This window comes from Salmo salar, chromosome ssa14, assembly GCF_905237065.1.
Source record: "Salmo salar chromosome ssa14, Ssal_v3.1, whole genome shotgun sequence".
In the NCBI taxonomy this organism is placed as follows: domain Eukaryota; kingdom Metazoa; phylum Chordata; class Actinopteri; order Salmoniformes; family Salmonidae; genus Salmo; species Salmo salar.
Genome location: NC_059455.1, coordinates 73,198,129 through 73,215,319, shown reverse-complemented (window position 1 = coordinate 73,215,319; position 17,191 = coordinate 73,198,129). Strand labels below are relative to the sequence as shown.

At 44.1% G+C, this 17,191-nt stretch overlaps 1 protein-coding gene across 10 annotated transcripts in view; it reads left to right on the top strand.

The window, feature by feature from the left end:
• Window positions 1-17,191, top strand: part of LOC106570261 (receptor-type tyrosine-protein phosphatase U) — a 324,730-nt gene that overhangs the window by 276,369 nt on the left and 31,170 nt on the right. For all 10 annotated transcript variants that reach the window (XM_014142386.2, XM_014142381.2, XM_014142385.2 and 7 more), the window contains 5 exons: window positions 648-684; window positions 10,799-10,896; window positions 11,203-11,319; window positions 11,575-11,729; window positions 11,992-12,127. In XM_014142386.2, coding sequence (XP_013997861.1) covers window positions 648-684; window positions 10,799-10,896; window positions 11,203-11,319; window positions 11,575-11,729; window positions 11,992-12,127 — 543 coding nt within the window. The remainder of the gene's footprint in view (window positions 1-647; window positions 685-10,798; window positions 10,897-11,202; window positions 11,320-11,574; window positions 11,730-11,991; window positions 12,128-17,191) is intronic.

Sequence of the window (17,191 nt, the reverse complement as noted above, 5' to 3'; positions counted from 1 at the left end):
TCAGTGTCAATCGGCTGAAATTGCTCCTGGAGTCACAGATCTGTCACTGCTTTTGAACGAACTCCCATTCCCGCTGCATGCAAAGTAGTGTCAGTGGCACGCATCGAGAGACAGAGACTGAAATGGAGCTCGCTCTCGCTGCTGGAAATGACCGCTTTGCCTCAGACAGTGTCAGATGAAAGCTGAAATTATTATAATTTACCTTTTGTAGTTTATTATTGCTCTATACCTGAACAGATAATGGTAAAATGCTGCCTGAACAAAGAAGCTAATTGGTAGGAAGCTGCCCATTGAGAAGATTACGGTCACTCTCTCTAGACAATTATGGCCGTTGTAGAGAATTGTCCTGTAGCTACCTGTTATCGGTCCTATTTTTACAATATGAAAACATTATAATATGAAAACCAATTGCTATTATATCTAGGTGGAAGATGAATACAATGCAAGCTCCACTACATATACAGTGTCATTCAATACCAGATGAAAATGAAGAGAGGATACTGAGGGAGGGGGATGGGGGTGGTTCTGTAAAGTGACTCCAGGGACTGGTCTTTACACTGTGCTACTCTGATGATCAACTCTCTCTCTCTCTCTCTCTTTCTCTCTCTTTCTTTCTTCCTCTACATCTCTTTTTCTTTTTTTTACAGGGGTACCAGCGATCAAACCACTTCATAGCCACCCAAGGTGAGTGCCATTGGAATCAATAACTGGTAAAATACTATGTATTCTGTGTGTACTGTATGTATGTATTGGCATGCGCAGCCATGCCTCCTAGTTGTTGATGTTAAAATAATGATTTGAATTATTAATGTGTAAACACCAGTGGAGGCTGCTGAGGGGAGGACGGCTCATAATAATGGCTGGAATGGAGCAAATGGAACGGCATCAAACACATGGAAACCATCTCTCGCGCTCTCTCTCCTAGCTCTTTATCGCTCTCTCTCTCTCATCTCTCCCGCTCTCTCTCCTGGGTGGCGCAGCGGTCTAAGGCACTGCATCTCAGACCTGGTTTGATTCCAGGCTGTATCACAACCAACCGTGATTGGGAGTCCCATAGGGTGGCACACAGTTGGCCCAGTGTCGTGTGGGTTAGGGCTTGGCCGGGGTAGGCCGTTTTTGTAAATAAGAATATGTGCTTAACTGATTTGCCTAGTTAAATAAAGGTTTAAAGAAAATCTAATCTCTCTCTCTCTCTCTCTCGCTCTCTCTCACTTTCTCCTATATTTTCTTCTCTCTCTCATCTCTCGCTCTCTCATCTCTCCTCTCTCTCATCTCTCCCTCCTCTCTTTTTCTCTCTCTCATATCTCTTTCTCTTTATCTCTCGCTCTCTTTCGCCTCTCTCTCTCTCTCTCTCTCTCTCACACACACACCACACCACACCACACCATACATACATACATTCACACACTGTCTGGTTTTCCATCACGTTCAGTATCTGGGTAAATGTTTCTACAACCTCAACACCACTTCTCTCTACCGTTAGTCACATGTACCTGTACATAGGCCGACTGAGTCCGAATATGTTACAGCACATAGCTGTAGCTCTCTGTGAAGTCTCTGTGTGTCTCTCCTCCCATAAATCTGTGCATAGTTCTGCTACTCCCTCAAGTCAGGACCTAGAACATGGATCCCCCCCCCCCCACACACACACAGAGAGACAGATCTATAATTTATTCTTCCTTAGCTCTGATCTTATTAGTTTAGTATGTGATTCCCCTCTGGTGTCTTTCCCTCTTTCTTTTTGGTCCCAATTCCCACCGCTCCACACAAGGAAGATTTCAGTTCACTTGCTCTTCTCAAACCTCTCTGTCTTTCTCTTGGTCTTTTTCTGTCTCTCTCTCTCTTTCTGTCTCTCTTTCTCTCTCTCTCTCCCTCTCTCTCTCACTCTCACACACACAAATACTTATACAGTATACACACGTTTATGCATACATATTACATAGCCACTGGCATACACAAATGTGTCTCTGTTCTCTTACCGAGGCAGGCTGAATACATTTTAGAATGCATGGTAAAAAAAAAGCCAGGAGGCCAGATGAGGTTGACTACCACAGTGTGCCTTCAGAAAGTATTCATATCCCTTGACTTATTCCACATTTTGTTGTGTTAAAGTCTGAATTCAATTTTGTTTGCTCACTCATCTACACATAGTACCCCATAATGACAAAGTGAAAACATGCTTTTAGAATCGTTAGCAAATGTATTGAAAATTAAATACAGTATTCACACCCCTGAGTCAATCCTTTGTAGAAGCACATTTGGCGGCGCTTACAACTGTGAGTTTTTTGGGGTAAGTCTGTAAGAGCTTTGCACACTTGGATTGTACAATATTTGCTCATTATTCTTCTTTAAATTCTTCAATCTCTGAAGTTGATTTTTGATCATTGTAAGACAGACATTTTCAAGTCTTGTCGTAGATTTTCAACTGATTTAAGTCACAACTGTAACTAGGCCACTCAGGAACATTCAATGTCTTCTTGGTAAGCAACTCCAGTGTTGATTTGGCCTTGTGTTTTAGGTTATTGTCCTGCTGAAAGGAGTATTCGTCTCTCAGTATCTTTTGGAAGCAGACTGAACCAGGTTTTTCTCAAGGATTTTGCCTGTGCTTATAGCTGTATTACATTTCTTTTTATTCGAAAAAACCTCCCTAGTCCTTGCCGATGACAAGCATACCCAAACATGATGCAGCCATCACCATGCTTGAAAATATACTGAACAAAAACAAAAGTGCAAATGTAAAGTGTTGGTCCCATGTTTCATGAGCTGAAGTAAAAGATCCCAGAAATGTTCCATACGCACAAAAATATTATTTCTCTCAAATTTTGTGCGCAAATTTGTTTACATCCCTGTTAGTGAGCATTTCTCCTTTGCCTGTCACGTCCTGACCATAGAGTGCTCTTATTTTCTATGGTAGAGTAGGTCAGGGCGTGACTGGGGGGGTTTATCTAGTTCATTTTTTCTATGTTGTGTTCTAGTTTCTTTTTTCTATGTTGGGGTTTTTGTATGATTCCCAATTAGAGGCAGCTGGTCGTCGTTGTCTCTAATTGGGGATCATATTTAAGTAGTTGTTTTTCCCACCTGTGTTTGTGGGAGATTATTTTGAGTTAGTGCATGTTGCAACTCTGTCGTCACGGTTTGTGTTTTGTTTATAGTTTATTGTTTGTTTGGCTAAGTTTCACAATATAATAAAGATGTGGAACGACACTCATGCTGCGCCTTGGCCCGTTTCTACACACAGCGTGACATTGCCAAGCTAATCCATCCACAGTTGTGGCAAATCAAGAAGCTGATTAAACACTATAATCATTACACAGGTACACCTTTTGCTGGGGACAATAAAAGGCCACTAAAATGTGCAGGTTTGTCACACAACGCAATGCCACAGATATCTCAAGTTTTGAGGAAGCATGCAATTGGCATGATGACTGCAGGAATGTCCACCAGAGCAGTTGCCAAATAATTTAATGTACATTTCTTTACCATGAGCCGCCTTTGTTTGTTTAAGCGAATTTGGCAGCATGTCCAACCGGCCTCATAACCGCAGACCACGTGTAACGAAGCCAGCCCAGTACCTCCATATCCGGCTTCTTCACCTGCGTGATCGTCTGAGACCAGCCACCCGGACAGCTGATGAAACTGGGTTTGCACAACCAAAGAATTTCTGCAAAAACTGTCAGAAACCGTCTCAGGGAATATCATCTGTGTGCACGTTGTCCTCACCAGGGTCTTGACCTGACTGCAGTTCGACGTTGCAACCGACTTCAGTGGGAAAATGCTCACCTTCGATGGCCACTAGCACACTGGAGAAGTCTGCTCTTCATTAATGAATCCCGGTTTCAACTGTACCGGGCAGATGACAAAGAGCGTAGCGTGAATGTCGTTGTGTGGGCGAGCTGTTTGCTGATGACAACTTTGTGTACAGAGTGGCCCATGGTGGTGGTGGGGTTATGGTATGGGCAGGCAGGCATACGCTACGGACAACAAACACAATTGCCTTTTATTGTTGGTAATTTGAATGCATGTAGATTCCGTGACGAGATCCTGAGGCCCCTTATCGTGCCATTCATCCACAGCCATCACCTGAAAGCTGAAAATGTCCCAGTTCTTCCATGGCCTGCATACTCACCAGACATGTCACCCATTGAGCATGGTTGGAATGCTCTGGAATGCTCTGGATCGACCTGTACAACCGCATGCTCCAGTTCTCGCCAATATCCAGCAACTTTGCACAGCTAATGAAAGGGAGGGAGACAACATTCCACAGGCCACAATCAACAGCCTGATTAACTCTATGCGAAGAAGATGTGTTTCGCTGCATGAGGCAAATGGTGGTCACATCAGATACTGACTGGTTTTCTGATCCACACCCCTATTTTTTTAAGGTATCTGTGACCAACAGATACATACAGTGGGGGGAAAAAAGTATTTGATCCCCTGCTGATTTTGTACGTATGCCCACTTACAAAGAAATGATCAGTCTATAATTTTAATAGTAGGTTTATTTGAACAGTGAGAGACAGAATAACAATACAAAAATCCAGAAAAACGCAGGTCAAAAATGTTATAAATTGATTTGCATTTTAATGAGCGAAATAAGTATTTGACCCCCTCTGCAAAACATGACTTAGTACTTGGTGGCAAAACCCTTGTTGGCAATCAGAGGTCAGACGTTTCTTGTAGTTGGCCACCAGGTTTGCACACATCTCAGGAGGGATTTTGTCCCACTCCTCTTTGCAGATCTTCTCCAAGTCATTAAGGTTTCAAGGCTGACGTTTGGCAACTCGAACCTTCAGCTCCCTCCACAGATTTTCTATGAGATTAAGGTCTGGAGACTGGCTAGGCCACTCCAGGACCTTAATGTGCTTCTTCTTGAGCCACTCCTTTGTTGCCTTGGCCGTGTATTTTGGGTCATTGTCATGCTGGAATACCCATCCACGACCCATTTTCAATGCCCTGGCTGAGGGAAGGAGGTTCTCACCCAAGATTTGACGGTACATGGCCCCGTCCAACGTCCCTTTGATGCGGTGAAGTTGTCCTGTCCCCTTAGCAGAAAAACACCTCCAAAGCATAATGTTTCCACCTCCATGTTTGACGGTGGAGATGGTGTTCTTGGGGTCATAGGCAGCATACCTCCTCCTCCAAACACGGCGAGTTGAGTTGATGCCAAAGAGCTCCATTTTGGTCTCATCTGACCACAACACTTTCACCAGTTGTCCTCTGAGTCATTCAGATGTTCATTGGCAAACTTCAGACGGGCATGTATATATGCTTTCTTGAGCAGGGGGACCTTGCGGGCACTGCCGGATTTCAGTCCCTCACGGCGTAATGTGTTACCAATTGTTTTCTTGGTGACTATGGCCCCAGCTGCCTTGAGATCATTGACAAGATCCTCCCATGTAGTTCTGGGCTGATTCCTCACCGTTCTCATGATCATTGCAACTCCACGAGGTGAGATCTTGCATGGAGCCCCAGGCCGAGGGATATTGGCAGTTCTTTTGTGTTTCTTCCATTTGCGAATAATCGCACCAAATGTTGTCACCTTCTCACCAAGCTGCTTGGTGATGGTCTTGTAGCCCATTCCAGCCTTGTGTAGGTCTACAATATTGTCCCTGACATCCTTGGAGAGCTCTTTGGTCTTGGCCATGGTGGAGAGTTTGGAATCTGATTGATTGATTGCTTCTGTGGACAGGTGTCTTTTTTACAGGTAGCAAGCTGCGGTTAGGAGCACTCCCTTTAAGAGTGTGCTCCTAATCTCAGCTCGTTACCTGTATAAAAGACACCTGGGAATCAGAAATCTTTCTGATTGAGAGGGGGTCAAATACTTATTTCCCTCATTAAAATGCAAATCAATTTATAACATTTCTGACATGCGTTTTTCTGGATATTTTTGTTGTTATTCTGTCTCTCACTGTTCAAATAAACCTACCATTAAAATTATAGACTGATCCTTTCTTTGTCAGTGGGCAAATGTACAAAATCAGCAGGGGATCAAATACCTTTTTCCCCCACTATATTTGTTATCCCAGTCATGTGAAACTCATAGATTAGTGGCTCATGAATTTATTTAAATTGACTGATTTCCTTATATGAACTGTATATTTTTGTTCAGTATATATAAAGAGTGGTATGCAGTGATGTGTTGTGTTGGATTTGTGCCAAACAAATAACACTTTGTATTCATGACAAAAAGTTAATTTCTTTGCCTTGTTGCAAACAGGATGCATGTTTTGTAATATTTTTTATTCTGTACAGGCTTCCTTCTTTTCACTCTGTCATTTAGGTTAGTATTTTGGAGAAATTACAATGTTGTTGATCCATCCTCAGTTTTCTCATATCCCAACCATTAAACTCTTTAAAATCACCATTGGCCTCATGGTGAAATCCCTGAGCAGTTTCCTTCCTCCCCGGCAACTGAGTTAGGAAGGATGCCTGTATCTTTCTGGTGACTGGGTGTATTGATACACCATCCAAAGTGTAATTAATAATAACTTCACCATGCTCAAAGGAATATGTGACTCACCACCTGGATGTAGCAAAATTTGAAATTGTGTTTTTCTTTTACATTAGATAAAAGTAGAGCCTCAGAGCTACAAAATGGTATATCATACACTGCATTTGAGGAACAATAGGAATATAATTCTGCTTTGAAAAAGTTGATCAACTTGTAAACTCACTTTTTTGAAAATCGCCTTGAAAATGTTTTGCTATCTAGTGAAGAGCTCTTCTTTGTCTTCACCCATTCACCATCGTTTACACCCTCACCCTAAGCTTTAGCCCCACCCATCTCGTTTCGCTCTCGAAGCGCGCACTTGACGCTCTGGCCGATGATTTGTTAACCTCTATGGGCTAGGTGGGACGCTTGCATAACAATTATTTTAAGAATTATAGATACAGAACTCCTCTATGCACTCGATATGTCCGATTTTAAAATAGCTTTTCGGTGAAAGCACATTTTGCAATATTCTCAGTAGATAGCCCGGCATCACAGGGCTAGCTATTTAGACACCCAGCAAGTTTAGCACTCATCAGATTTACTATAAGAAAAATGTTATTACCTGTGCTGTCTTCGTCAGAATGCACTCCCAGGACTTCTACTTCAATAACAAATGTTGGTTTGGTTCAAAATAATCCATAGTTATATCCAAACAGCGGCGTTTTGTTCGTGCGTTCAAGACACTATCCGAAAGGGTATAGAAGGGTGACGAGCATGGCGCAATTCGTGACAAAGAAATTCTAAATATTCCATTACCGTACTTCGAAGCATGTCAACCGCTGTTTAAAATCAATTTTTATGCAATTTTTCTCATAAAAAAGCGATAATATTCCGACCGGGAATCTGCGTTTAGGTAAACAGACGAAAGAAAATAAAGCATTCGGTCGACTCGGGCACGTGCCTAAGCCCATAGTACTCTGAGTGGCCACTTGCCAAAAGCGATAATGTGTTTCAGCCAGAGCCTGCCTCGATATCGTTCAGCTTTTTTCCCGGGCTCTGAGAGCCTATGGGAGCCGTAGGAAGTGTCACGTTATTGCAAAGATCCTCAGTCTTCAATAAAAAGAGCCAAGATTAAACACAATTTGTCAGACAGGCCACTTCCTGCATGGAATCTTCTCAGGTTTTGGCCTGCCATATGAGTTCTGTTATACTCACAGACACCATTCAAACAGTTTTAGAAACTTTAGGGTGTTTTCTATCCAAAGCCAATAATTATATGCATATTCTAGTTACTGGGCAGGAGTAGTAACCAGATTAAATCGGGTACGTTTTTTATCCGGCTGTGTCAATACTGCCCCCTAGCCCTAACAGGTTAACCTCTGGATAGCATGAAAACAGCCTAAACAGCTCTGCTGGCAACAATTACATTGCGCTTTTTTGTAGACGTCTACTGATACCGGCCATATTCAACGGGTGTTGCACACACGTCACGTAACGTTAGCTAACGAGCCAGCTAGTTAAACAATGAACAGTGCCAACAATGCCACAGTGCTGGGAGCTAACCAACCATGTTCAATGTTAGCTAGCTAACATTAGGCTCTAACTAGAACAGCACCCGGCTCTGGGAAACAAATAATAATGTCAGCTAGGGAGCCAGCCAGCTAACGTTAGCTAGCTAGCTAACAGTACACTTTAGCTTAAGACATATAGCTAGCTAGGTAAACAATGTACCTAGCTAGGTAAACAACGTGTAAGTTCACACACGTCACATAATGTTAGCTAACGAGCCAGCCAGCCAATGTTAGCTAGTTAAACAACAATGAACTGTACCAACAATGCCACAGTGCTGGGAGCTAACCAACCATGTTCAATGTAAGCTAACTAGAACAGCAAACAGCTCTGGGAAATGAATGATAACATCAGCTAAGGAGCCAGGCCGCTAACGTTAGCTAGCTAGCTAACAGTATACTTTAGCTTGAAATGAAACCACTTTCTGTTAAAAATTAGAGAGAGTGTAATATCTGAAAATGTAGCTAGCTAACACTAGACTATCTTACCTGTATACATCATTGTGCATGGACGCGTCTCCCTGACAGGAATGCCATGCCACGGTTGCCCTTAGTTTGAAGATGTAATCTGGAGACAGGTGTTTCCTCCATCTCTTTAGATATCATACTCTAATTCCACTGATTTCAAAACTTGATCCTCCAGAAAGTGGAGAGCCACATTTATGCAGCTCCACTACACAACACATTTTTTAAAAAGCCGCATTCGACAGGAATACCAACACAGACTGATGAGCTTCTATGGCAGACCAATCCAAACTCCTCTCTGGAAATATTCAGCCCACTCATTATCTCAGCCAATCATGGCTAGTGGAAAGGTTGCTCACTTTTTCTGTGGCTTAACCAACAAGGCTCATAATTTAACAATTTTATTCATATTTACAGATGGCATACAAGTTTGTTTTAAGGCACATGAAAGTTCACATGTTCAAGAAGGCATTTCTGCCAAAGAAAATGCATTTAGATAAAAAAAAACATATTTTTTTAACGTTCAAACGGCACTCCTGTGAAGTCGTGATTTGCGAGATATGCCTATTTTCCTGAATAGGGTCACATATTTAGCACCTGCTTTTTTTTTATTTTTTTACACATCTACCATTTGCTGCTGCCCTTTGCAAGGCATTGAAAAACATCCCTGGTCTTTGAATCTGTGCTTGAAATTCATTACCTGATTAAGGGACCTTACAGATAATTGTATGTGTGGGGTACGGAGATGGTGTAGTCATTCAAAAATCCTGTTAACCACTATTATTTAACACAGAATGAGTACATGCAACTTATTTTGCGATTTGTTATGCACATCTTTAGTCCTGAACTTATTTTGGCTTGCCATAACAAAGGGGTTGAATACTTATTGACTCAAGACATTTCAGCTTTAGCATTTTTTATAATTTCAAAATGTTGCTACAAACAAAATTTCACTTTGACATTATGGGTTATTTTGTGTAGATCAGTGCCACACAATCTCAATTTAATCAATTTAATCAATTTTAAATTCAGTCTGTAACACAAAAATACTTTCTGAAGGCACTGTATGTATATACTGTATGTATAGGTGTGTGTGTAGGCAGGTGCCTGGAGCGAAACTGGTTTCCAAGTATGAGGTGGAGGAGGTAGTGGAGGAGTGTTGCTCTGAAGCCCTGTGTCCACACAGCAACATTACGCTGAGCATACAGATGTGCCCTGGGAGGATGCATCGTTATCTATCACTCCTCTGACAGCCCGGGCCCTCTGGCCCTCAGTGAGGAGTGCTGCTGGAAATTAAACAACATGTCGTCATATTAATAATACAGTAGACACTACGTGGGGGCTAGGTGCTAGGCATCTCAAGTAGCATCCACTGTGGAGGCTTCATGTTAAGGCAAACTGTGAAAAACACTGCGGAAACAACAACCGCCTTGGTTGTATTTGATCATATGGCTTATTTATAAGAGACAAAGCGAATGAGAGAGGGGGGTGGAACAAAGCGGGAAACAAAGCGAATGCAAAATAGCTATTATAACTGAACATGAGTGATCAAGAATGACCTTCTCCTTGACAACGGTCTTATCTATGCTAACTACAGCACCATAGTAGGCCCCTGGAAACAGATTGAATGAATGCATTGTGTGTGCAGCGATAACAAAGGTTGGAATGAATGAGTGTTTTCATCATCAAAAGCCATGATACACCCTAACATTAGCTCTCAACACAAATAAAATGTCATTTATGAATGGAAAATAATCAGATACCCACCAGAGGTATGATATACTGTATGGATGGGTATGTTTATCATTAAAGCCATGGTATTTGTTCAGCCTTACATTATCTATGGTATGACATAGAGGTGTGTGATATCATCAAGCTCACCGTATAATGCAATCAATGAAACTGCCAATGCGTGCCGAGGAGCTGAGATTTGTGTCGCGCCTCGCCGGAGAAAGAAGACAGCGATGGCGTTTGTTGTTTGCACAACAGCTGTGGATTTGTGAGCGTATTGAAATGACATTCTACCAGCAGACGCTAGGAGAGCAGGGAGAGGAAAGAGAGGAGTGGAGAGCCATAGTTCATAAAATGACACACTGTTACTTTCGTCTCTCGCATGGTTTCTACCAGCCCGACCCTGATGGTTATCACTGCTATTTCTACTGATTTATGATCCCATTTCTCCTTCCTCTATCCCTTCCTTTTATGCTCCTACTCCACCTCTTTCTGTCTTTCCTCCTGTCATCCACCGCCTCCCCTTTCTCTCCTTGTCCTCTCCTCCCCCTCCTCCTACTCCCCCTCCACCTCCTCCTCATCCTCCTCTCTTCCCCCTCAGGTCCCAAGCAAGAGATGATCTATGACTTCTGGAGGATGGTGTGGCAGGAGAACTGCTTCAGTATTGTCATGATCACTAAACTGGTGGAAGTGGGCAGGGTAGGATTATCTTTCTGTGCCTTTGCGGGCTCACTCTTTGCATAGGACAATATAAGTACTACCAGCGGAATGAACTAGCTTTGTATAATACGTCTACAACCCAGTGGGCAAAACTGGTTGAAATGACAGCCAGATTACAACCATTAAGTCTTCCACCTTTTCTAGATGTAAACAGGAAATATAGATTGTCACGGGCTACTGTATTGTATTGATTTTTCTCTTGAACATTGGTTTAGAGTTAAGCCAGCTAAATCTGTAACTGACTGTTGACCCTGATTAAAGTCCAAATGTTCTGTGTGTGTTCAGATGAAGTGCTGTAAGTACTGGCCCGAGGACAGTGAACTCTATGGAGACATCAAGATCACACTGCTGAAAACGGAAACACTGGCCGAGTACACCGTCCGCACCTTTGCTATGGAGCGGGTGAGCGAATAGTCAAAGTCCGATCTAACAAATAATACATTGTTTGGATATGTATTGGCCCCTGGGATCACATCCAATTTGAGAGTGTTTTGTTTACTGTTTGTTCACACAGCCTTTATAAAGGCATTGATATCTTAACAAATAATGAATCATTTTAATATGCATGTTTGAATAGAGATGTCTAAATAAATGTCCTACTAGGTGTCTGTTTGTTGATAATGATATTCATTGGACCTTCTGTATTTTCCTCTCCAGAGGGGCTACCCAGCCAAACATGAGGTGTGTCAGTTCCACTTCACCTCCTGGCCAGAGCATGGTGTTCCCTACCATGCCACGGGCCTGCTGGCCTTCCTACGACGGGTCAAGGCTTCCACACCACCCGACGCTGGGCCCGTGGTTGTCCACTGCAGGTAACGGACCGTCTTACATCACATCCTGTCTCTGAGTGATGCAGTGTTGCTCTATTTTATACTTATCGTTTTTGGTGTAGCTTAGCCTATAGATGGTCTCTCGCTCCTGAGCTTATACCCTCACCTCTTTGACCTTGTTGACCTCTAACCCCGGACATCTCTGTGTGTTAGTACGTGAGCATGCAGGACAGGCTGCTACGTCATGCTGGATATGACCTCTAACCTCCAACTCCTAACCCCTGACTTCTCTCCTCTGTGTTAGTATGGGAGCAGGCAGAACAGGCTGCTACATCGTACTGGACGTCATGCTGGATATGGCAGAGTGTGAGGGAGTGGTGGACATCTACAACTGTGTCAAGACCCTCTGCTCCAGACGCATCAACATGATACAGACAGAGGTAAGAATATACTCTGTATATCAGGGATGCCCAACCCTTCTCCTGCAGGCTTTCCCTCCAACCCTAATCTAACACACGTATTTTCTGATGACCATGACTAGTTTCAGGTATGTCAGCACAGGGTTGGAGCACAACCATGCATAAACAATATCTCCTGAGGAAGAGGGTTAACCTCCCCCACAGTATATGTATACTATATAGAGGACCTGATAACATTGATGTTGGAATCTCTTTTCATAGAAATGTCCTCCTGTTAATTGTTTTTGTGGTAAACTTGTGGTAATTGAATGCATCTATCGGCCGCCTAATTCTGACGTTGGTAATTTAATTGATATCCTTGCATCAACCTTAGATTAATAATTTATTTGTAAAAAATTATTTCACCTTTATTTAAACAGGTTGGCTAGTTGAGAACAAGTTCTCATTTACAACTTCGACCTGGCCAAGATAAAGCAAAGGAGTGCGACACAAACACCATGTCACGGGTGTCGTAGGGTGTAGACCAAAACGCAGCAGGAAAATGTACACTCATCTTCTTTTTATTAGTGAAGAAGGAAAAACACAAACAACGTATACAAAAACAAATGAACTAGACAGTCTCGTCAGGCACACAGCTGTCGTGTCTTTGGCTATGCCGGATTAAGTGATATGACATGCTAACCTATAAAATCCTTTCTCTGTAATTAATATTACCTGATTAAGCTAATCATGTAAATGTAATTAACTAGAAAGTCGGGGCACCACGGAAGAACGTTTATAGAGCCGTTATCTTCCGAATAAACTCTTAAAATACTTAGTAATATTTTACATCGGTAGCAGTCAATATTAACCCTTATCTTATTTTCAGTCTCATAATGAAAGTTGTAAATTCTTGGCTATCTTCACGAACCCTGCCTAACAAGTTGAATCAGCAATACAAAATTGGGTTTAATTATTTATTTACTAAATAAACTAAGCACACAGAATTACAAATACACAGAATACAGATGATGTCATACAGAAAACGTCCCGGTGGACGGAACCTGTATCATGGTTGGTTACACAAAGGAAAGGGGGTTGGGCTTGAATGAAAGAGCGGGAAGACTTAGGAACGAAGAAACAGCAGCTATGCTATCGAAAATACATTATCTTATGCATTACTAAATTACCGCCCATTTGGAAAAGGAAAATGCAATAAATATTTACTCTGAGCTGTGCTTCGGTAGGTTGGTCGTAGATGCTGGCCGTGTTGGCCAACAGATTCTCCTGTCCTCGGAAGAATGTCTCTGGTGGTAAATTGGATACGTGGTGGTATCTTCGTCCGTCTGTTAGACTGGATGCGTCGTCCGTCCTTTCCTAGCCCACATCTACAGCGGCCGCTGCTAACTCAACGGCTAGGAAGTATCACTTCTGTAGTGAATAAGCTCAAAGTTCATACCATTCGCCACCAAAGCTCACGCCGAGGTTGGCTTAGTTCTGTACTTGACCTGTGTGTCCTTCTAACGTAGAGGCTGCAGACCTCACGTACTGGAACAACCTGGTTATCTTTTCGTCAAAGGCTTATATAGTGGAGCGGGGGAAGGATGTGTTTCATCGTTTATAACCCCTGTCTCTTCACAGGGGTGGGCCACTGATCAAGCAGGGCACTTTCCTTATGAAAACCCAATTCTCTCATTTGGAAGCTAAAATTACATTTCATCTCCTAACAAACAATTTCAATATCAAACATTTCAATTGCATAACAATTCCATGTTACTCTGATAACTAGAGGGTGTATACTTTCTCAGGTACAGTTTATGTCGTCCTGTCATCAGTCATAATGTCTCAGATGACCCGTGTGGCTCAGTTGGTAGAGCATGGTGTTTGCAACGCCAGGGTTGTGGGTTCGATTCCCACGGGGACCGGTACGGAGAAATAAAATGTAAGTCGCTCTGGATAATAGCGTCTGCTAAATGACTCAAATGTAAATGTAACCGAACTGACATACATACTCATTATGTTCCCAAGCATATTTCCAACTGGTTTTATTACCAAAATATGGTTCCTTTTCCCCATTTGTTTGATGTTCCCAGACTCTCTATATTTAACACAGGCTATTCAAGTCCTTCAGTAGGGTCAGAGAGGGGAAGGGAGAAAGGTATTTATGGGGGGGGGTCATAAACCTTACCCACAGGCCAACGTCATGACACAGCAAAACAAGAAACAATCTCCCACAATTCCCAAAACAAACACACTCCTAAATATAGGACCTTCAATCAGAGGCAACGATAGACAGCTGCCTCCAATTGAAGGCCCCAATCCCCATTACCAAAACATAGAAATACAAACGCCTAGACAGAACATAGAAATAAACTAACATAGAACGATAACCCAAAAACCCCGGAAAACATAAATCAAATACCCTTCTACATACACAAACACACCCTGAACCACGTAAAACAAATACCCCCTGCCACATCCTGACCAAACTATAAGAACAAATAACCCCTTTACTGGTCAGGACGTGACAGTACCCCCCCCCCCCCCCCCCCCCAAAGGTGCAGAACCCGGATGCACCTGACAACAAAAATACACCCAAAATAAACCCCTAAATTAAAGGGAGGGAAAGGAGGGTGGCTGCCGTCACCGACGGCTCCTGTGCTACACCCCCCCCTCCCCAAACCTCCTACAGTGGAGGTGGCTTAGGCTCAGGCCTTAATCCCCTACCTGACCAAACCACCCCCACTGCATACCTCTGCCTGAGGCCAGTCACTCTAGACCCTGGACTGGACTCTGGGAGCTCCGGGCTGTAGGAGGACTCTGGGAGCTCCGGGCTGTAGGATGACTCTGGGAGCTCCGGGCTGTGGGACGACTCTGGGAGCTCCGGGCTGTGGGACGACTCTGGGAGCTCCGGGCTGTGGGACGACTCTGGGAGCTCCGGGCTGTGGGACGACTCTGGGAGCTCCGGGCTGTGGGACGACTCTGGGAGCTCCGGGCTGTGGGACGACTCTGGGAGCTCTGGGCTGTGGGACGACTCTGGGAGCTCCGGGCTGTGGGACGACTCTCCTGGTTCCGGACAGTGGGCCGTCTCTCCTGGTTCCGGACAGTGGGCCGTCTCTCCTGGTTCCGGACAGTGGGCCGTCTCTCCTGGTTCCGGACAGTGGGCCGTCTCTCCTGGTTCCGGACACTCTGGACGAGGCACTGTTGCCGGACACTCTGGACGAGGCACTGTTGCCGGACACTCTGGACGAGGCACTGTTGCCGGACACTCTGGACGAGGCACTGTTGCCGGACACTCTGGACGAGGCACTGTTGCCGGACACTCTGGACGAGGCACTGTTGCCGGACACTCTGGACGAGGCACTGTTGCCGAACACTCTGGACGAGGCACTGTTGCCGGACACTCTGGACGAGGCACTGTTGCCGGAAGTTCTGGACGAGGCACTGTTGCCGGAAGTTCTGGACGATGCACTGTTGCTGGAAGTTCTGGACGAGGCACTGTTGCCGGAAGTTCTGGACGAGGCACTGTTACCGGACACTCTGGATGAGGCACTGTCGTCGAAAGCTTGGGACTGGGCTGACGCACTGGAAGCCTGATGCATGTGGTTGGTAGTGGAGGTACCAGACTGGAAACACGCACCTTAGGGCTAGTGCGAGGAGCAGGAACAGGACGAGTTGGACTGGGCTGACACACTGGAGTCCTGGTGCGTGGTGCTGGTACTGGATGTGCCAGACTGGAAACACGCACCTCAGGGCTAGTGTGAGGAGCAGGATACACTGGACCGTAGAGGCGCACTGGTCGGTCTCGAGCGCAGGACTGGCACCGCCCGTACAATTCCCCCTGGCAAATGCGGGGCGCTGGCACTGCGCACACCGGCCTGAAGATACTTGGCCTCGCCACAGTACGCATTATCCCGAAGCACGGGACCTGTCCAGTCAAAGGTTGCTTAACAAAAGCACCGGGATTTGGCTTGGGGCTTAATCATCGCCCAGCCAAACTACCCATGTGCCCCCCCAAAAAAATGTATTGGGGCTGCCTCTCCGGTTTGAACGCCAACCGTGTTCCCCTGTAACATTCCCGGTCATCTTTTGCCTTCCTCCATGGGCCCACTCCGGCTTTAATCTCCTCCCAGGTCCATGACTCCCGACAGTCCATTTGTTGCTGCTCTCTCCTCCACTGCTTGGTCCGTGTTTGGTGGGAGATTCTGTCACGGGTGTCGTAGGGTGTAGACCAAAACGCTGCGGGAAAATGTATATTCATCTTCTTTTTATTAGTGAAGAAGGAAAAACAAAAACAACGTATACAAAAACAAACGAACTAGACAGTCTCGTCAGGCACACAGCAAAACAAGAAACAATCTCCCACAATTCCCAAAACAAACACACTCCTAAATATAGGACCTTCAATCAGAGGCAATGATAGACAGCTGCCTCCAATTGAAGGCCCCAATCCCCATTACCAAAACATAGAAATACAAACGCCTAGACAGAACATAGAAATAAACTAACATAGAACGATAACCCAAAAAAACCCGGAAAACATAAATCAAATACCCCTCTACATACACAACCACCCTGAACCATATAAACCAAATACCCCCTCTACATGACCACATACACAAACACACCCTGAAGCACATAAAACAAATACCCCCTGCCACGTCCTGACCAAACTATAAGAACAAATAACCCCTTTACTGGTCAGGACGTGACACACCAACACAGAGTTACACATGGAATAGACAAGCGTACAGTCAATAACACAATAGAGAAAAAAAGTCTATATACAGTGTGTGCGAATAAGGTAAGATAAGGGAGGTATGGCAATAAATAGGCCATAGTGGCAAAATAATTACAATTGAGCAATTAAACACTGGAGTGATAGATGTGCAGAAGATGAATGTGCAAGCAGAGATACTGGGGTGCAAAGGATCAAAAAAATGAATAACAGTATGTGGATGAGGTAATTGGATGGGCTATTTACAGATGGGCTATGTACAGGTGCAGTCAGTAACACAATAAAGAAAAAATGTCTATATACAGTGTGTGCGAATAAGGTAAGATAAGGGAGGTATGGCAATAAATAGGCCATAGTGGCGAAATAAT